The sequence below is a fragment of the Sapajus apella genome, unplaced genomic scaffold (genome assembly GCF_009761245.1).
Source record: "Sapajus apella isolate SASKATOON/1434 unplaced genomic scaffold, GSC_monkey_1.0 scaffold5, whole genome shotgun sequence".
In the NCBI taxonomy this organism is placed as follows: domain Eukaryota; kingdom Metazoa; phylum Chordata; class Mammalia; order Primates; family Cebidae; genus Sapajus; species Sapajus apella.
In genome coordinates, this window is record NW_022436945.1 from 47,700,425 (window position 1) to 47,722,800 (window position 22,376).

At 31.9% G+C, this 22,376-nt stretch overlaps 1 protein-coding gene across 5 annotated transcripts in view; it reads left to right on the forward strand.

The window, feature by feature from the left end:
* The window catches only part of ADGRL3 (adhesion G protein-coupled receptor L3), an 844,276-nt gene extending 824,144 nt beyond the window's left edge, over positions 1-20,132 (forward strand). For all 5 annotated transcript variants that reach the window (XM_032272132.1, XM_032272140.1, XM_032272143.1 and 2 more), the window contains 3 exons: positions 11,179-11,307; positions 15,841-15,858; positions 17,801-20,132. In XM_032272132.1, the coding sequence (XP_032128023.1) occupies positions 11,179-11,307; positions 15,841-15,858; positions 17,801-18,600 (947 nt within the window). In that variant the 3' untranslated portion in view covers positions 18,601-20,132. The remainder of the gene's footprint in view (positions 1-11,178; positions 11,308-15,840; positions 15,859-17,800) is intronic.
* The last annotated feature ends 2,244 nt before the right edge of the window (positions 20,133-22,376 follow it).

Below are 22,376 nucleotides of genomic sequence, written 5' to 3' on the forward strand. Positions count from 1 at the left end.
GCCCTACACAGGATAACCAAAACATTCATTCTTTTCATATAATGCCTATTTTTCGTGAAGTTGAAGATTAGAGTATAGATATAGTCATTTGAAGGAAGTATTTCAAGGTGACCTTTATTTTTATCACCTAATATGGAAAATAGATATTCTTAACAGTGCAGTTATTCACATCTTTATTTCTTAAATTCTTTCATGTATTATTTATTTGCTTCCATTTTATTTTGTTCTAAGCACAGTATTTTAGAGTGGATTTGTCTTACCCATGTAGGGGGAAAAAAGCTTGAAAAAAAACTGAATATATGAGGATATAGATTGGCAAACCACATAACACTTTTACAAAATTATTTGATATAGAATATGTTGAATTATTATACGTTATTGCCCAGTTGTAGGGCTTAGATTGTCAGAAGAATTTCATTGTCATTCTTCTTTTCTTTCCTGGAAGCTTTCAAAGTATTTTATTTGTAGAATCTTTTTTATTTTAATTCAAAATTTTTATATTTCAGTACAAGGATAAACTTTTGGTGAGGGCAAAGATTATATTAGAAAAACAGGTAAACAGCTTTTCTCTATAATCATGTAGTAATAGAAAAGATATAACTGTTCTCACGTCTTTGTACTCCTGAATTTGATACATTTTGAAGCTGTGTCCTTTTCTGTTAGGATAATACATTAATGCCTGGAATAAGTAGAATATATATTGCAATAAAAATTTCAGAAATAGTGTTATAAATTAAACTTTTTATTATTTTATTGCTAATTCTGATTTTAACAAAACTATGATATGCTTTATAATTCAAAATTTTAAAACAAACAACATGAACTGTGTCTTTCATCTGGAAAAATATTCCTGCTTATAGTATAAACATGAAGGTTGTGATGATATAAATACCATATGTAATATTCAAAGTTAATTCTAACAGAGTCATCATTCATTTAAATTATTTTTCTAAGAAATAGGCTGTATGAATTTTTGTCTGATATTTTGAGGTAAATGGGAGTTAATTCAATTATACAAAAAATTAAAACGTGAAAGGAGGATATATGTTTAGCAAAGAGAAAAAGGCCTCATTGGAAAAGAAGTACTTAAATTGTAATGACCAATAATTGGATAGTATTCGATTAAATTAGCTCCTGTTGAATTGCATACAAAGGCTTGCATTTTATATAGCTCAGCTTTATACTGCATGCCATTTAAAAGTTTAATTGTTTATATGATAGCTTCTCCTATGATTTTCATAATAAGCTTTCTCCATAATTTGTCATAATAAGGAATATGGCCACTTCAGAATGTAAGACAAGTTAACCACCACAGTCATAGAAGGTAATTTACAACCCGGGAAAATCATTGGAGAATTAAGAAAGATTTGAGAGGATATATAGATTGAAGGAAAATAGTCAATCTTGATTTAGAAAAATGGAAACAATGTGTTTCCTGAATTGGCCTTGGTCTAAACAGAACAGAGCTGATTATGATCATAGTATAAAATAAGCCTTCTGCAACATTATCAAAAATCTCTTGATTCATGGATACCTTATTTGAATTCATGTCTATTTTGTTCAGACACACTGTTTTCAAATATAGGTTCCTATTTAAAAGCTCAAATTTGAGTCACGACAGACCTTCTGCATGTAAGATTTTATATAATATGGACAATGCTAAAAATACACGAATAATGAGCAGTGAGTTATACTAAATGTCATATTTTTTTCACTTTGGTAAATTATTTTATCTTTATTAATAATACTTTCATTTGTTCTGTATTTTGTTTTATTTCAGCACAAATTCACAAGCAGTGTGTGAGTAAAAAATAAATATAGCTATAGGATTGACTACATATCATTAGCGCTATGAAGAAATAATCTGATTTAGAGGAAATGAATTGAGTTGCTACTGTGTGAATGACAACGATAAATATTTTGGTTTACTGCTATTTTGCCTATGGTTAATCAAAATTGACCCAGTATTTTCAGACTCAGTATTCTTTGAGTACTATACAAAAGAATTCAAAATGTCCAAGTTAAAAGAACAGAAATACATGGTTTTGACTACAAAAGATGAGCTTTGGAGATTAATAAATGACTAATATGAGTCGTGAAATTTCACTTCCGCAAACCAACCACTTTCTCCATTGTGAAGCAGATTCACCAACAATTCTGAACTTCAATCCTACCACTGTTGGCTTAAGCAGTTGAAAAACCTAAAATCTCTGAAGAGCTTTGCTTTCTAGTTAATTATATGCATAACAGCATTGAATATCTAATGATGACAGTTTTCTCATCTGCAATATGATAAGTGTTGTATTGAATAATGTGGAAAAAATTAAATATAAAAAACACCTTAAAACCTTAAAAATTGTTGTTCCAATTTTAAAGAAGGAGTTTTTAAAAACCAAATAATAATGATTACAATCTATAAGCAAAGGCAGATAAAGTTCTTGTCTCAAATTGAAACAGTACTCATAACCCATAAGCCATTGGGATAAAGTGTAAACCACATGTATAAAAACAAAATGCTAGTGCCCGTGTTATATAAATAATGTCTACAAATTAATAAATGAAATTCAATCACCCAATATAAATGTTAGCAAAAGATAAGAACAGGCAACTCACAATAAATATATGTAAAATTACCCACCTCTCTAGTAATAAGAAATGCCGAGTATAACAGTGATATGAAATACTATTTCATACTCTATCTGATTGGCAAAAATGCCCATCTGACAATACTAAATCCTAGCAAGAATTTGAGAGAATAAGTGCACTGCTCATGAGAATGTGAATTGTACAAACACATTTGACAACATTTTGGCAATATTTTATTTCAATAAATTGAAAATGTGAACATAATATGACCCAGTAATTTGACTTCCAAGCATTTATTGTAGAAAAACACATGTGTCTGGACAAGAAGACACATATGTAGCCAATTAACACAAAATAAAAGTAATCAAAGAGGTAACTTCTATGGTTCCCAACTCTGAAGCTTCAGATTTGTATGTTAAAACAGAGGCAATACCTCTGAATTCAGACTATTTCACTTCATATTAAACTAACAATAACTTAATCTGTACTTTAGAGAAAACGTGTCATTTAAATCCATATTAATGGATTCCCAGTGAATGAATTAGCTATTAAAAGAAGCTGAAGTGTCTCCAAATGATTTGAATGAAATTTAATAGGCAGGTTGATTAAAATTTAATAGCAAACTTGTTGGCTATTAAAAGTGCACAGTGTGATAAATCAAGATGTCAGCCCTTCAATTTATGACTTTAGAAAAAAAATGATGAAAGCATTCTTGGCATTCAATAAAATATTTCTTTTTTGGCACTTTGTAATTTCATTGTTTGAATTAAAACATTATAATCTAAAATTATGGTTTCTGTGGTTTTGAAACTTACATAAATTTAAAGGTGTCATGTAGATTCCATTCATTGTTTTTTTAATAAGTCATTTGGTATTGATTTATATAGCTGTCCTTACACAGTTGAACTAATTATTTCCACGTTCTGTAGATTGTTTATGTGTGTTGATATTGTTTTGCTATACTGAAAAGCAAAAAATAGGAAACAAAATACTTAACGCCTATTTACTGTAATTCTGGAAGCCTCTTTTTTCTGTTTACTTTCTTTTTTATTCATTTATTTTATATAATTTAATTCAAGAATATGAAAATAAAATAAATATTATCAAAAAGCATATGGAAAGATTAATGAACTACAAGGCTCCTAATAAAATTATGCTGAAACATTTTCTGAGGAAGAGGATCCTAAAATTTTTTTGAAAATCATTGCTTTAAATATGTTTAAATAAAACTACCAGAGGTCACTGGTGACCTTGAGTAAATTATAAATATTTTGGCCTGTGATTTTTTATGTATTAAATAATGGTGGCAGATTAGATGGTGTTAAAAATCTTATTCAGTTATAATCTTAATCTGAGTTACAACCTTTCTCCACAATGCAATCTTACAGTCACTTAGGTGATATAAATGTACTATATATTTGGAGTACTTCGAATTTATTTTTTCCAGTTTTCTTGTTTATGTTATATTTTACTTGCTAAGGAAAGAAACCTCTTATTCCTTTATACTAGTTTTCTTAATTATTTTAAAGGTAATGAAAGCTGTTGGAATTTTTCATCAGAAGTAAGTGAAGACATGTGAATGTGCACGATTTAGCATACAAACATATACCTAAATCATTTTACATGTGATTTTGAGGATTTCCTGACTTCATAGATACCATTTCCCTGTGAAAGCTCCCTTGCTTTACACTGAAGCTAGTTTTCTAATGCCATAGAAAATACAACCATTAGAAAGACTGTTTTTACCTGTAGAAAAATAGTCTTCACCATGGGCCAAAATTAAGACCTGAAGACAAAAATAGAGAGACATCACTCAGTAGTAACTCTGCTTTATGCAAAACTCTAATTTATATACATTAATGTATATATTGCAAATGACTTCATAAGAAATGTTATGTCAAGACAAAGGAGAGAGAAGCATGAAGGACTGGATTGGAGGATATTAACAAAAAAAGAACTAGCAGAGTAAAACTATTTTATTAGGATCCAACAAACAGAACATTTGCCATCTTAAATATTTATAAATACAAGAATTTGAAAATCGAGGCATATGGCTATGTGACTATTCATGAATGATTGATGAATGGTTGGATTCTGTTGGTTTATTAGATCACAAAGGTTTTGAATGCTAAAACTTTGGTCACTCAATATGATCAAACAAGTATGTAAATACATTTTTTAAAATGAAGTCTGAGGGCAGAGTAGAGTGGCAATTCAAGTTATTTTAAGATCTTTTCAGTATACTTTCGTTAGCCTGCTGTCAAGAAGAAGTGTTGTTTGAATTCTGTTTCTAAATGATAGATTCAAGCGAGATCCAACTGTCATCCTTTTTCAGATCTGTTTCTTATTTTACAGTTTCAAAGCACACCGTTCAGCCTTAGATTTCCAGTCCTCAGTTACATATATTACACCGAACCAGCCCAGGCATTGCTGTCGTTCAGGGCCTCCCAGTGTCAAAACACCTGTTCTATTTTCATAAGGGAAGAAATATCACAGTTTTGTGTTAAAACTATACATTTGAAAAGAGTATGACTCAGTATTGCATTCAAAATTCACTCATTCACAATTTTTTTATATCAATCTAGATCTTCAGGTATAAATAAAATAGAAAAGAACCCTTCTTAAAACGACTATGATTTTAACTGAATTTTTTTCAGTGGCTTTAGGATGACTTTCTTCCAAATATGTGTTAAAGAAACTTCCCCAAGTTTTTCAATATGGAATACGAGAATGGTTTTTGTTTTGCGTCTTACTTTTATTAGAAATAAAAATTTTGTGCTTGGCATTCTACTGACAGCCATGTTAATGATTCATATATATTGTTTTTCTTATTTATTTATTTATTTATTGAGATAGGGCCTTTCTCTGTCACCCAGGCTAGAGTGCAGTGGCATGATATCAGCCAACTGCAACCTCTGCCTCCCAGGCTCAGGCGAACCTCCTGCCTCAGCCTCCTGAGTAGCTGGTACTACGGGCACACACTGCCATGCCTGACTAATTTTTTTGTGCTTTCAGTAGAGACAGGATTTCACCATGTTGGCCAGGCTGATACCAAACTCCTGACCTCAAGTAATCCACGCACTTCAGCCTACCAAAGTGCTGGGATTACAGGCGTGAGACACCATGCAAGGCTTGATACATATATACTGTAATTCAATCTTAAATCATTTTGCATGGCTTTATTAGAGGGCTAATTCTTGTTTCTGACAGCAAATAAACAAGTATGACTAGACCATAGCCAGGAGTTTGTGAGTTAAATAATTAAGGAACTATTGTTTCCACATAGTCATTTTATTTTTAAAGTCAATTTGAGCTTTTTGTTTTGAGTCATGGCAGGTAGTGAGTTGTTTTTTGTTTTGTTTTGTTTTCTGTTGTTCTGCAGTTAGTATTCAGATAGCATTTTGTATTTCCAAATAATATATGATTGTTTATTTCTGCTTTTAAAATTTAGATACTAGAGTACCTGGTATAGGATTAGAAGAAAATAAATCACATTAGGACCTGGACAATTGACACACTTAAAAAAATTTTACTAAAATTGTAAGACTACTCACAATGGGTAAAATAATTTTGATTTAGTTTTATATTTTCAAGATGCCATAGATTTTTAAGTTGTTTTTTTTTTATTAATTAAACAAATATTTTTTGAGTTATAGGAACTATCTAGATGCTTGGCATAAAGCAGTAAAACCCCTGGAGTATTCATTTTTCCTGGTGCCTCCATTTCAGTAAAAATTAGCACATGAACATTCTTTTCACATATGTAATATTGTAACTATCTCCTCCACCCCAAGCCCCAAAATTCACCATCGTATTTATACCTTCAAACTGACTAACCAGTAAGCCCAACTCTTCAGGTAAAAAGCAGTGAAAGATGGTCTGTAAACACTGAACTTCTTGGAAGACTTCAACAATTTCACAGCTATTAGAAGGGAAATTTACAAATCAAAAGCTGATTGGAAATAAGAGGAAGAGACAGGATAGACAGAATCCTGGAAGGTAGTATTAGAAGTAAAAGTGACCTAAGTCAACTGGGGAGACAGCCAAAAGCAAACAGAATAGACTTCAGCAAAGATAAGAGAAATGTAGTGCAGCTACAAAGAAAAGACAAAAGTGACTTTGCACATAAAGGTGAAGACAGCTTTGCCCAAGTTTTTAGCTAAAAGATCTAAGCATTGGGAGCAACCTGGGTTTGACATAGTCAGTGCTACTGTTCAGAAGTATAATTGAAATGCCTACTTTGTGAATGTGGACTGTAGGAACTATGTGATAGTACCTTCTGAAAAATTCTGCTTGTTTGGGGTAGTGATACGAAGAATGTCCTCTTGAAGCCACTGCAAGCCCTGCATAGTCATGAAAAACTATTGAATTATTACATTAGATGAATCAAATGAGGGATAATTGTTTTATTACTCAGACATATCCCTTACTCTTTCATACTAACAAACCCACAGAGCTTGTCTGTGTCTTTATACACTTTGCAAAACATTAATCATCAAATTCCATTTCTTTCTTTTTTGTTTCTATTGCTGAAAGACTTCCTATGAATTATGACTCCATTTGTAGAACTAAAGTTAGTTTCAGAAGCAATAATTACATTGATTTCAAATGGTGCATGAAGCATGAAAGTGAGTGCTAGATAGCAAAGAAGCCAGTGATTTTTAAATAGTGATTCTTCTGTCAGGAAAGGTCCTTAATAACCAGGGTAAAGAGGAACATGCAGTTTCCTTAAGAGTTTTATGTTATGTTTTATAAGTGTTTATATGGTTTCAGTGTAAACAGCAGATAGATCTCCAATGATGACTGCATGACACTCATTATGATACAGATCAATAACTGATTCTGTATTGCATTGAGATGTGAAGAAGCGTCCTACCAAAGCCACATGACTGAGACTGAATGTTGTTCCATATAGCCTCCGTTGTGTCATAACAGTTTGCTATATAGTATTTCTGCCATTGTTGCTGGATTTTCCAGCTTTGCAGAAATAACAGAAAAATAAAATGAACTTTAGAAATGTCTTCTCAGATTAATAGTTTCACTGATCAAAGTACTTTTAAAATACATTCAAAATGAGAAAACACTTAGAAAAACTGAAAAGGAAGTATATGCCAGGCTAGATAGAACCATGTAGATTATTTATAAAATCTTTGATAGTTTCATTAGAATTCCATTATGAAACTCCTCTTTTTTTGTATGATTAATCCTTTTTTGTTCTGGTATTCTTGGCTTTTTAATAAACTGAGGGATAAACACAGAAACCAACAAGATGAGTAATCTGCTTCTTGCTTGCATTTGATTCTTCCCAATTCAATTGTTCCTTATTCAAAAGTGCATTTTTCTTTTTTTCAAATTATCTTTTTTTTAGATCAATATAGAAAAAAATACATATGCATTTAAGACAAAGAAACATTTTACTTTTGAAACTATATGAAGCAAGGAAGAAGAGTGGCCTGCAATCTCGTCACCTTGTTGTTTGTTTTCCAATTAGTTCAAATTAGATAATGTGTAGCAATGAAGGGATATATGGAGAGATGCAGCTGTAAGCCTTAGCCATAAACATCTCACCCCCTTTTTTTTTTTTTTATCTTTGAGTGGGTATAAAGAATTTGGGCATATATATATAAGGTTTTTATGCTAGTTTATTTTAACCTATGCCTTTCATTTTCTGTTTAAATGCTATTTAGAGTAATTTTAGAAATTATTTGTATTAGATCAGTAATTTTACTTTATTACTTGAAAAAGGTCTAGAATAATAAATATGAGAGGAGAAGTATAATTTATAGATCATTTGTTTTAATATTATTTATCTTAACATCAACAATATAAATGTTTAAGATGTACTATTTTAAATTTTTTGTCTGAAAGGCACTATGGTAAACCCTTTTTTTTCTCATAAAATACCATATATGGTTAATTCATTAATGGAAAATAATACCCTTATAGGCCTAGTACGTAATAGATTGAAAATCTGCCATTACGATATGTAAGAACATTTAGATGTATATGTTGTGTATCTTCAGAAAGCCATTATTGAACACTTAGGGAAAAATTCTGTGACAGTTGTATGCTCATTCTTGTAGAAAATACAGGATACAAACACATGAGGTGTTTTCTGAATGAACTGATGCCTTCCAACTCTAGGGATCTGACAAGTGATAATGTCCTTTCAATCAAGAGGTGTTCGTTTTTTCAGCGTCAAGGTTAAGACATTCGTAGTTGACTGATAATTTACTCTGACAATGAGTTATAGTTTAGAAAAGATTAAAAATACTATCACCCCGTCTTTCCCTCTCATTTTTAACATTTTTTATGAGTTGCATTTTTTTGTTTCATTAATTCAATATAGATTGCTAAAGTGCTGGGATTACAGGTGTGAGCCACTGTGCCCAGCCTAGATTGCTTTTTATTTTGAAATAATTGTTGATTAACACGCTGTTGTAGGAGATAATACCCAGAGATATTGTATCACTTATCCAGTTTTCCTCATATCTTGTGCAACTATACTGAAACGCCAGAATATTAATACTGCTACAATCTACCACTCTTTCAAATTTCTTTAGCTTAACCTGTAGTTAATTGTATTTGTATGTATTTGTTTAGTTCTGTGCAATTTTACCTACAAAGTAAGTGTGTGTTTAGGCCATCATAATGAAGATACAGAGTAGATAATTTTATCACCACAAGAATGCTTCATGTTGCCTTTTCATGACAATACTTACTTACCTCCATCATCCATCTTTAACCTCTGGCAACCACTTATCTGTTGTCCATTTCTGTAATTTTGTCATTTCAAGAATGTTATATGTATAAATGAAATTACACCATGTCACCGTTTGGGATTGACTTTCCTTACTCAATATAATTCTCTAAAGATTTTTCCAAGTGTTTATGTGTATCAGTAGCTCCTTTTAGTTGTTGAATAGTGTTTTGTGATATGGGAATACTACAGATTGTGTGACCACTCACCAGTTGAAGGAAATTTGAGTTGTTTCCAGTTTAGAGCTACTGCAAATAAAGTTGCAATGACCATTCATGTACAGGTTTTTATGTGAACATAAATTTCCATTTCTCTGGGATAAATGTTTCAGAATCCAGTTGCTGTATATCATGGTAATTCCACAAGTAGTTTTATAAGAAACTGCCAAAATGTTTTCCAGAGTGGCTGTGCTATTTTACATTCCCACCAATGATATATGAGTGTTCATTTCTCTGCATCCTCGCCATTGTTTAATGTTTTTCACCATTTTTATTTTAGATATGTAGTAATATCTCATTGTGGTTTTAACCTGTATAACTCTAAGGCCAAAAACAATTTGTTTCATAAGATTATTTGCCACCTGTATATCCTCTTCCACAAAATATCTGTTTATGCCTTTGAACCATATGCTAATTGGAGTGTTTGTTGTTGTTATTAGTTTTTTTTATGTTGACTTTTGAGAGTTCTTTCTGCGTGCTCGATACTAGTTATTTTTTGGATTGCAAATATTTCTAAATTTGTTTTACAAATCTGTTTCCCAGCCTATAGCTTGTGTTTTCATTCTCTAATACATATATTTTAATTAACATATACATGTCTGTTCAACATGACTATTCCCATGCAATTTGTATTTTCCTTTCCTCAGTGACTTTTTCTTTCTTTATCATCTATCACAAATATACAATTCTGTCTGTTATTTTCATACATGTCCAAAGTATATTTAATAAAACTCCTCTGATCTTTTGCTTCTTGATTAAATGGCTTTGGAGGATGGAAAGTTGCAGCTCATACTGATGGTGTTAAAAACTAAGAACAAAAAGTATTCACAAAAGGGTGAAAGAATTTAACATTGTTCCATTGCTATGTCAAAGTTCAAACAACCAGTTGGAAAATGGAAAATGGAATTATATATATGTACATTGCTTGACATCATAAAGTTAATAATTTATTTAAAAATAACATCTATATGATTTTTTATCAGATTCGTAAGATCACCAAATTAGTATGCTTCCCATGGTGTACTAATGAGTGATTATATTTTATGTTATTTCGTCATAAATGATTCTTCATAGAATTTAAGAAATGTCAGATTCTTCTGTTGTGTCAACAGCTGCTCTCCAAATGAGTGTTTTATCATAAATGTTGCCTTTTACCCTTTTTTACTTTCATTGGAATTAACCCAATGGTTTCTGTGAATGAGGGAATCTTATGTTTAATTTTTGCTTTCTTTTTGTGTTTTAAACTTTTTTTTCTGGTTTTTGTTTTGTGTTTTGTTTGTATGAATGATTAGATTTTGCTTTTTTTCATTTTCATTTTCATTTTTAGCAAGCATGGGAATATATTCTTGCATACACCTTGGGAAAGAGAAAACCTTAATGTAGTTTAATCAACATTGTAAATCATTTTCTGTCTTTCCCATTGACTCAGATATGTGCATTGTTGGAAATGTGTGCTCTAAGTGGCATATTTTTTTAGCCTAGTTAGCTGCCTGCCTGTAATCAGGACTATATCAATTGTTGTCATTCTAAATGTTTCCTTTCTTTTTTTCAAACACATTTGCCTGATTGACCTTTTTTTTTTTTTTTCTCTGTCTTTCTATGGGGCTGCTCCAGGAGCCATGGCTAATCATCTTATAAGCAATGCTCTGCTTCGTCCGCATGGTACTAACAATCCCTATAATACATTGCTGGGGGAACCGGCGGTCTGTAACAACCCTTCTGTCAGCATGTACAACACACAAGGTGTGCTGGAGTTTATCTTAATTTTTTCAAGTGAGAGTCCCATTTTATGTAGCTTTTATGGGCACATTTTATTTTTCTTTCTCCTGCCTTTCTTTGTTTTGGAAGCAGACACGCAGACTCCTTTTGCATTCCACCCCTCTTGGTGCTTTTATTTTCCATTTTCCTTAGGTTTTCCTTAGTAAGAAATGGATTCCCTCTGATAAACAAATGCCTGATTCATCAATATGTGTTTGTTTCTCCATGATGTTATAAAATGTATTGTGGTTTGTCAGTACTTTTTTTGTTGTTCATTTATTTCTATATTAAATACCTATGTATTTGTTTTGAGAAATGAGATATTTTCCTAAGGTAAGTAAGATGAAAGAAGACTTGATTCAATATTCTCAATATTACAAGGTCAAGAAAATAAATCTTACTTTGTTATACTATGAAATCCACTCTGAGCACAAACCATTAGTCCTGATGAAAGCATTTAAGTCAACTCAGGGGAAAATTACATTGAACTAAGCAGTGGAAGATAAAAATACTGTACTGGTAATAGCAGCTTGGGTTCTGCCTTAGCTCTGCCATTGCCAATAAGAGCTGGCTCAGGCAGGTCATAAAATTGCCTTTTCTGCTGTGGCTACACGTTAAAAACAAAGCTTTTGAGTATGGTTCCTCTGTACACCCTCTAGCTTGAAAATGATCCAAAAATTAATCATATCTCAGGCAAAAAAGAAAAAAATCCATCATACATCTCTTTAAAACCACTTACAATGTAAGCATTTGGACATTGTTTTACCTTTCCTGAGTATAAAAATGTGTTGACACAGAAAACTTAAGCTATATCGTGTATAAAGAGACCACAAGAGAAAATTATTCAAATAAAAGTTTTATAAAAGTCTTAGTCAGTGATCCTCATACTTAAAATTATACTTGAAATAAAAATTCACGATTACAAAGAGACTTCCATGATTCTTTCAAGTTGAATGTGATTGGCAGTATTTAAATTTTCTAGGCAATTTTGAATAAAATTTCTAATAACCTCTTTGGAAATCTTTGGATTTTTTTTTTCTCAGTCACGGGTGAAAGATTAGTAGTGTGAGTGTGTGCCACTTACTGTGAATGTGCCATTGCAAAAAAGGATATATTTGTTTTAACAGGGCCATTGTGTGTCTAAAATCATCTGAGCTTCCCTAGGAGGCATCTTGCCAGATACAAAGGATGATTTTAAATTATTCCAGAAACACCAAAGTCAAAAGCGACTTCAGGAATATAGTCAAAACGTTTGTCAATACAGTGAAATAATTCAGCTCACTTTCAATTTCAAATTTCTTAAGGGATACACGTCTTTAGAATCAGAAGGCATAGACAGCTCACTGAATTCTCTTTACATCATTGCTGACGTTCTGTCAGTCTGTGCTTAAGTATTTCCTCTAATGGGGCCCATCACACCTCAGAATCTCATATATTCTATTGTTGAAACACTCCATTTGTGATATATATATTTTTTTCCTTCCACTAAACTGAAATTTTTCTCTGGCCTCCAGAGTAAAGAAGAGCAAAGCATTTTCTGCTGTCTGAGGCAATCTTTAAATGCCTGTAAACAGCTAACCTGTCTTCCTTTAGTCTTCCATTTCTGTAATGAATCAGAACGATCAATATGAGAGTTTCTGGGTCTTTCTTCTTGGTTACCCCACCTAAAGTGTCTCTTATATCTCAGTGTCCCTATTTCATTGTAGCACTCAATGAATTATACATTACCTAATGCATCAGATGTGGTTTGGCAGAACAATTTGTTAGACTTTATAAAGGCTTGTTTTGTTTTGTTTTTTTCTTTATTTTCCTTAGGACATGTGACAGGTAACTAAATCATTACAAACATGTTAACATGTGCTGACATATTAGTAAATTTTGAGTGATGTTAAATGAAGATTTTTACCCTATCTGGAAATTAAATGTATTCTACATTTATTCAGCCTACACAGAAGAGTCATACCTAATGATTTTAAAACAAGTAATAAACTTGGACCACATTTTGTTTAGCTTTTTTGCTAATTCAGATATAATTTCTAACTTCTTATATAATGAACAAGTAACACTTATTAATCTGTATCGTTTTCCTAATTCAATATCTGCCTTCTTGTCTTACTTTATTTTTACTGGTATCTTAAAGTAAGAGATTTTTCCAAGGATGGAATACTTCTATAAAAACTATCAAACTGCAATTCTCACAATGTAAGAATTTTAATTAATTCTATATTGATACAAACTTTTATTCTTGGGATCTATGGTAATTGCTACTGAGATTGTAAAAAAATACACAAAGGATTCTTCTGAATGGATTTGTCTTTTATTCAAGTAAATGCAATAACTTTTACTGACTTTTTCAAAAAACTAAATAACTTTATTAATGCTTTTCAGAGTCAGAGGTGGAATTTAATGTTTTAATATTAAACAACACTATTTAATGTTTTAATATTTTTAAAATGTTAAGAAACTATGGTAGTGCTTAAAATAATTCATTTTTACCACTGACCAAAAATAAATCTTGGTGATTGTCATATTGCTACTAATCTTATACTTTCAGATGAATGCACTTATATTCTTACTGGCAAGGTGAAATCTTACATGAAATATAGGTGGCTCGGTATGTACTGGAGTGGTTTATGTTGAATTACCACTTGGTTCTATTCTGTGGGTCCTCTGGTTCAGTTGCACCAATGCTATCCAAGCATAGAAGCATTCTGATTTAAAGTATCTCTTCTTGGTTGTAACACCCTTTATTTAAAATATGTAAAGATAGGCTTATTGTGTCACTGAGGCATAGGGAATTAGGAATGAAGATTAATAATATATTTCTATTATACTGAATTCAGATTCTATCTGGAAATATTTAAAATTTCATGCAGAGTACTTCTGGACCATTATCTTCTTGTCATTATTAGGAATTTAATTTTTGTAAAGATAAATCTCATTATACAAAAATGTGTCAACAAAACATAATTTAGAGAGGAAGTCATGATTTTGCTAAAATAATTTACATTTTAAAGTAATTTAATGTAATTCTAAAACTTCAAAGAAACATAGTTGTAGAATGGGATATAGTGAAGAATATATTTTAGTTGGTAAGAATACAAGACCATTTTAGAATGTATATAAATAGATATTCTGCCATGGTTTTCAAAGCCTGAGGCAGATGTGAAGTGAAGGAGATTGCAGCAGACAGAATTGGAAGAAGTCTGGAAGACTTTTTTTTTTAATCCCAGCTCTGCCATATTAGCAGGGTGGTGTTAGATAAAGGCTCAGCCCCTCTGGGCTGCAGGCTCCTCTTCTCTGAAAAGTGGAAATTGAACTTCAGTGATCCCTCATGTGCTTTCCAGTTCTAAAATACATTGATTTAAGGAATGAGCCATAATGAGCCTACAAGCATTTACATCTCTTGATACACTGGCTTGGCTCTTCCTTGCAAATTCTTGTTCTAAAGCTCTTTTGAAACTTTAAAAGAGATTTCCTCTGCATTTTGAAATGTTGTTTATCTTTTTGCTGAGAAGCAAATCAACCTTTAAAGTACCAAAACTGTCTCTTTAAACTGTCATTAAATTATAGTAAGTTAGAACCCTTTGAAATGATCTGGCCCAGTGAATTTGCTGGTTTTTATTTTATGATACTTTACTCTTTTTGTAGACAAAACCAGCAAGAACAACTCTGTTAACCTGGTTAAAATAAGGGTTTTTTCCCCTAAAAAAATAATTTCGATGCAATTGTTTTTTAAAGGCTCAGCTCTTAAAATGTTTGATTGCACATGATTGTGCAACAATCCAGAAGAAAACTTAATATTTTTGGTTGCATCTTCCCCTCTCACATTTTCTGTATTGAGAATAATAAATAAATTTAATCATTTTCTCTCCGTAGTTACACAACCTTTGAATATGAGCTCCAAAAATGACAATATTGATCAGCTTTTATTTAAAACTGATAAAAAACATTTATATATTTCTAATGAAATAACTTTTGTGCAGGAAAAGAGAAGACACATAAGGCGGTAAAAAAAGAACACAATTATGAAAGTCTTCAACTCTGGTTTTTCTCTGTATAAAAGCTTCAGATTTTATTAATAATTTTACTGAAAAATTTTGAAATTAAATAATATTCCTTGGAGCAGGTATACTCTAACATACATACACATATGTGACATTGAAATATATTGGTGAAAATAGTCATGGTCTGCCCTCAAATTTTTACTTTCCTTGGTTTATGTGATAATCTTAAGTGTGTGTTTGTTTGAAATTTACAAATGGTGGAAATGCTTATTAAAGACTCATTATATTAGCATGTGTTAAGGGGGATTTCTTATTTTCTGACTAACATTTCAGTATTTTTAATTATGATAAATCATGTAACCCGGACTCATGAATTTTGGGGCAGTGGAAATTATTTCCTTTAACTCTTTTTTCTGCATATCATCAATTTGCTTTTTACTCATGTTTCTTCTACTGTCGCTGTAAGCTTACTTGTTGTTTTTTCTTTCCTTTTCTTCATGCTGTCGTTTAGAGCCCTACAGAGAGACAAGTATGGGAGTAAAGCTAAACATTGCATATCAAATGTAATTTTTTTTAGTTCACTTTTATTGCATCACATATAGATGATGTAGTTATTAAAAACAGTTCATCTCACAATTTAAAAACTAAAAAGCCTATGAATCGACTTATATAAATATATGTTAATAGAGATTAGACGCTTTTGTTGTCTGATTCTTTTATTCTGTCACATAATCAGCATAGTTGTTAAGTTTCATGTAATGTTTGTGTGAGTTAAATTGTTTTTAAATCAAGCATTTATTTTTGCTAAGTAATTCATAAACTTTTAATTTTTATTAGTGCATTCCATCATAAAAATGTGTCACATGCAACATATCCACTTTATTTTACAATGGCTGTTTACAGCCCGTACCTAATGCATTGACAAACAGAAATAATAAATGTGTGTTTCAATGCATCAGCCATTCAATCACAACCATCAAGCATACCATAACAGCTTCTGCAGCAGCTACCACCCATCACATACAGCCCTTTAAGAAGCATTTACTTTTATTTTTTCTTAACATTGTGGATTTGTCTACAAGATATAAAATGAAAATAAATTTCTTCACCCTATATCTGTGATGGCTGCTTATTAATACATTTTATGCATTGCTGATTTTGAAAACTGTGTTACTGGAATACAGAGTATGCCTCACGAGTCCAAATAAAAATTGACATATTTGAAACACATCCTTTAAACCATTAATTAACTATTCAAGTTGTTATAAATAACTGCATCACAGATATAGAATGAATGCTATATTTTCACAAGTTAGCAATGTATTAAGAAGTTTAACAGAATTCTACAATTAATTTTTTGTGTAAATAAACACACTTTCTTATTTACCAGTATTGGTTAAATGTGTTTTTTTCATTTTCTAGTTGCATTTGAAGTGATTTGTGAAACTATTATAAATTCTTGGATTTCTGTTCATTCAAGGGAATGCAAAAACCTTGAAGAGATATGTGGTCAAATTTATTTCACTGCAGCTGTTTCTTACCAGAATAAAATGTTTATATTCTTTTAAACCCAAACTTTAACATGCACACAAATCCATCACTCATTATATAATGGTAACATTAATACTGACACAATGTTTTTAGGAATCAGATACCTGTTTCTTTACACATCCTTTGTAGTATTATCTAATGACCCTAAAAATATCACTTATGGGGTAGTATAACAACCAAATTGCTTATAGCAGAAAAAAATTAGAAAGTAAATTCCAATACTTTTGTTTTGAAAATTCCTAGGTGTAAATTATTTTTATGTGCCATTTATTTGACTAAACATTATTTCATGACCTCATCATTCTGACAAATTTAACATAATCCTTTTGTGGTTTTGTATGTAGGGATTGTTTTTAAACTTACAAAATTAAATATCAATTTATTAGACACTGCTTGTTGCTTTTACTTTTGACCAGTATATTAAAAGTACCACACATGAATTATGTTAATATTTTACCTATTTTGATGTTAAGATAATATTTAAAATTAAAGGTAATGAATTATTTAATTGACTTTGATATGTATAAATTGAAAGCTATGAATGTCTATACCAAAATTTTATGTTATTTTTCCAAGTTATAACTAAATATACTTCAAATAATATCAGGTATGTTTGTGTGGCAATTGCAAATTGATAATCTATAGGTTTTCAAAAATTCTTTTAAAGATCTGTTTTAAAAATGACTTTCCCATTTATATGATTTCAATCACTGGTCCAATTATACACATATATAGATTTAATAGTATTTTCTGTTTCCTTCCAAATATTTTACGCTTAAGTAAAAATGCTAACAATTTATACATATTTCATAGTTGATGAATGTTTTTGCTTTTGTGTGTGTGTGTGTGTGTGTGTGTGTGTGTGTGTGTTCTTTGGCTTGTTGGATATCAATGTCATAGTATCTTGTAATCTTTTTCAGAGGGGCTTCTGAACAATGCCAGGGATACAAGTGTCATGGATACTCTACCACTGAATGGTAACCATGGCAATAGTTACAGCATTGCCAGCGGCGAATACCTGAGCAACTGTGTGCAAATCATAGACCGTGGCTACAACCATAACGAGACCGCCCTAGAGAAAAAGATTCTGAAGGAACTCACTTCCAACTATATCCCTTCTTACCTGAACAACCACGAGCGCTCCAGTGAACAGAACAGGAATCTGATGAACAAGCTGGTGAATAACCTTGGCAGTGGAAGAGAAGATGATGCCATTGTCCTGGATGATGCCACCTCGTTTAACCATGAGGAGAGTTTGGGCCTGGAACTCATTCATGAGGAATCTGATGCTCCTTTGCTGCCCCCAAGAGTATACTCCACTGAGAACCACCAGCCACACCATTATACCAGAAGGCGGATCCCCCAAGACCACAGTGAGAGCTTTTTCCCTTTGCTAACCAACGAGCACACAGAAGAGCTCCAGTCACCCCATAGAGACTCTCTCTATACCAGCATGCCGACACTGGCTGGTGCGGCCGCCACAGAGAGTGTTACCACCAGCACCCAGACCGAACCTCCACCGGCCAAATGTGGTGATGCCGAAGATGTTTACTACAAAAGCATGCCAAACCTAGGCTCCAGAAACCACGTCCATCAGCTGCACACTTACTACCAGCTAGGTCGTGGCAGCAGTGATGGATTTATAGTTCCTCCCAACAAAGATGGGACCCCACCCGAGGGAAGTTCAAAAGGACCTCCTCATTTGGTCACTAGTCTATAGAAGATGACACAGAAATTGAAACCAACAAAACTGCTAACACCTTGTTGACTATTCTGAGTTGATATAAGCAGTGGTAATAATGTGTGTACTCCTAAATCTTTATGCTGTCCTCAAAAGACAAACACAAACTCTCAGACTTTTTTTTAATGGGATTTTTAGGTCAGCCCAGGGGAGAAAAATAACTGCTAAAATTCCCCTGTTGTACCCCATCCTTTCTTGTCCTTTCCCCTTCAGATGGAGACTTCATTATGTTAATGAACAAGATATGAAGAAAATGGCACTCATTGTGGCCTTGTTGAATTATGTTGTGTATGGTTTAACATCTCTGATGCTCTGTTACTAAAATTACAAGGACCTGCTTTTTAAAAGGCCAGAACAGTTGTCTGAAATTAGTAACAATGCTGCATCTAGATTGGAGTGATGCACAAATATAAAAGCAAAGCAAAACTGTTTCACCTAGTGATTTTGGTCACTCACAACCTGAATTCACCACAGCTGGAATAGCTGCGGAAAACAGTAAAACAACAAAATTAATAATGAAATGGAGGGGAATTCTAGAATTATATGCTAAATGCATATTTTATGATTTGCTGTATTAACTGATGATAAAACTAATGGCAGAAAAAAAGTTGAACAATTTCTATGTAATGTACAGATACTAGCATTGCACATATAGTCTGCTTTCTGTTCCTCCAGAATTTGAGTCCTGTTAATGTAGTAGGAAAAAAAAAATTTTTTCTTTTTCTTTTGTGCTGGTCTTGCAAGTTTGTCTACCAGTAAGAGAGCAAAGTTTCCTTCCTTTCTTCTCTTTCTTTCTTCATTTTCTTTTACTTTCTTTTTTTCTATTTTTCTTTTTTTCCTTTAAAATTTCACCTGGCAAAAAAATAAATAAATAAATGAAACTATCACTTTATAAGAATCATTTTCTAGTAATGCAAACAAATTATTTTTTACAAAAAAAATAAAATAAATAAGACTTCCTTCCCTCACTATATATCTTTATGCAGTCAGAATATTTCCAACAGTGTTTTTTCTGTAAATTAGAGCAGTACAGACTCTTATGTTTACAGGGCACATTTGTTGTAATGCAAAGCATATTTGGCAAGCGGTTCATCACCAGAACACTAGCTATGATTCTAGAAGTCAAGAGGTGTCTATAGTGGGGCCTCTGCATGTGAAAACGGTTTTCCATAGGCATTAAATGCTGAATACTCAGTCTGATCCCCTAGTGGGCACCTGCACTACCAATTTTTAGAGGAAATTCACTCCGTTGTAGTAAGAATTGAAAGGTCAAACTATTTTGAAGTGATTAAAAAAAAAGTCTTCTGTTTATTAACAGGAAAAATTATTTATTTGACAGGATTTTGAGTAATGTAGGAATACAAGAGGTAAATTAGCAGCACATAAATTTTTTTTTTTAATTTATGATCCATTTTGTATGGTCTCAAAGTTGGATGACCTCATTACTAATATTTGTTGTAAAAGTGAAACTTGTTTGCCAACCAATAAACAACTGATTGAGATTTAGAAGATATTGTATTGATGTATGTACTATATGATTAATTAGTCTTTTTTATTTTTCTCGCCTTTGTTTCCTTCTGTTTTCAATACATAATCTTTGCTAATCCTCTGTGGCCCAAATGAGCCATGTAGAAGAAATCAATCTAAATCTGCCTAGATGAATAACCTAAGCACAAAATCGTACAGGTTTGCAGACAAAGTAAACCAGAAAAGATGGGATGGGCATGCTTATTTTGGCTGAACTCAGATGCATAACTTAATTTCGAGAAGGTTAATATGTATGTTAATATTTGCTTATCTATAAACCAGCTGCAGTCACTATGCTTACTTTAAAAACCATATTCAATCAGAGATGTAAATATCAAATTTCAAGGCTGGGTAAGTCATGTTTTTTCCTCCTGTGTACATTCCATTTTGATGTTAGAAATTCAGATTCACTCAATTTGCTAAAAGCTGCAAAGTGAATACTCATTTATAAAGACACAGTAAGACTTTATTTTTGTTTTCTTTTTCTTATTATATGTATGAGGGAAACAGAAGAAGATAAAGCAAGTTCTTTCAAATAAACTTTCTAGATCTCCAATTACAGTAGATTCTTTATAGCAGTTTTCAAGTATGGATCCCGTTAGGGCAAAGTTAAAAGGAATCTGCCAAATTATAATTTCTCCTGTAGTGTGTTTTATGTTGCTATTTCCTTTTTCAAAAATCTAAACACTACCCATCTATAAATGACTATCTTAAATCAAGATGAGCAGTTTAGAGAATGGCCAATAATCTGTATATAGTTTATAAATACATGACAAAAAAAAATCTGCTAGGCCAGAGTGCATCATAACCTTCCCATCACCTAAGCATATTTTATGTATCATTCCTTTTTAGTCAATTGGCATGAAAATTTTTTAAGTCTACAGATTCTACATTGGAGGAGAATCACAAGCTTTCATGGTAATTAGGTTTTCTCACAGCACTGGCAGTATTAGCACCTCCAAGGCGTTTAACCCACCAGATACATAGAATACATTTGGCAATAAAAGAATCCTTTTTAGATATGTTTAAGGTAACTTTGGAAACACAAATATAGTCTGTGGATTATGAGCACTTATGCTTGTTTTGTCAAACAGTAATCTACATGAAAGCAACTCTGTCAGTAAGAAGCTGGTTTCACAGAAAAATGGGGAAACTACCTCAATTCAGCTTGCTGATTTTCTGACATTGCTACCTCCCTGCCATTATTTTTGTGCTTCTATATGGAAATTTGAAGCAGGTAGCCTCTCAAACTCTACATAGATCGAGTTGAAGAAAGATCACTTGAATACATACATGGTGCAGAAGAACATTCAGCACTACAGTTACTACCAAGCTCTTGTATCAAGATAAAAGGGTGAGATTTTTGAACTCTATACATCATAAATGCTGTGTTTTCAGAGAGACTTAAGATCCCAAAGATTATAACAGGGAGAGATTTCCCCCACAAGTTTTATGTAACCATAATAAAAAAATAAAGTGGATAAAGGAGCTAATTTTACATACATTTCAATAGACATTTGCATATATCTAACGTATTCATTTTGACCTGTTTACACTAACAAAGGTTGAATTCCTGCACTTGAATCTTTTTCTTCTCATACATTTTCTTATAGAGCTATTGATGAATTAATTAATGATTTTTAAATTTTTCTTTTTTCTACCACCTTTTGTGACTCGATTTTTTTAATATCCTGAGACATTTATGACCTACTTATCTATATTTTTTATGTGTTCTTCTGACTTTCAGGTAAGAAGTAAATTTCCATCAAACAGATACACTATACAACCATAATACAGCTTATTTAGCCAACTAGAAGTAAAACTTAATGCTATTGAAGCAAACAATTACTTTCTCATCAAATAATAGTTTTGTAACATTTTTAGATTTGGTTGTTTTTCCTCTTTGAAATCTAGTTCACATGATACTTTATCAGGACACTAGTGGACTTCATGTTGAGTTAATTCTGAAATTGATGGATTGTTGCATAGCCTCTGTTCCTAATTGATAAATATTTGTGGCAAAGTCCAAATTTTGTGAAGGAGAAATTTGTTGGAATTCCAGTTAAATTTTATGGGGATCCCTTCTTGCTTCCACTATATTATAATTAAACACACTGAATTGGAATAATAAATTACTATGCTAAAATAATCATAATAAAAATGAACTGACATGAGGACAATTATCTTAAAGTAACAATAATCGGGAAAATAACATGTTAATAAAAAGC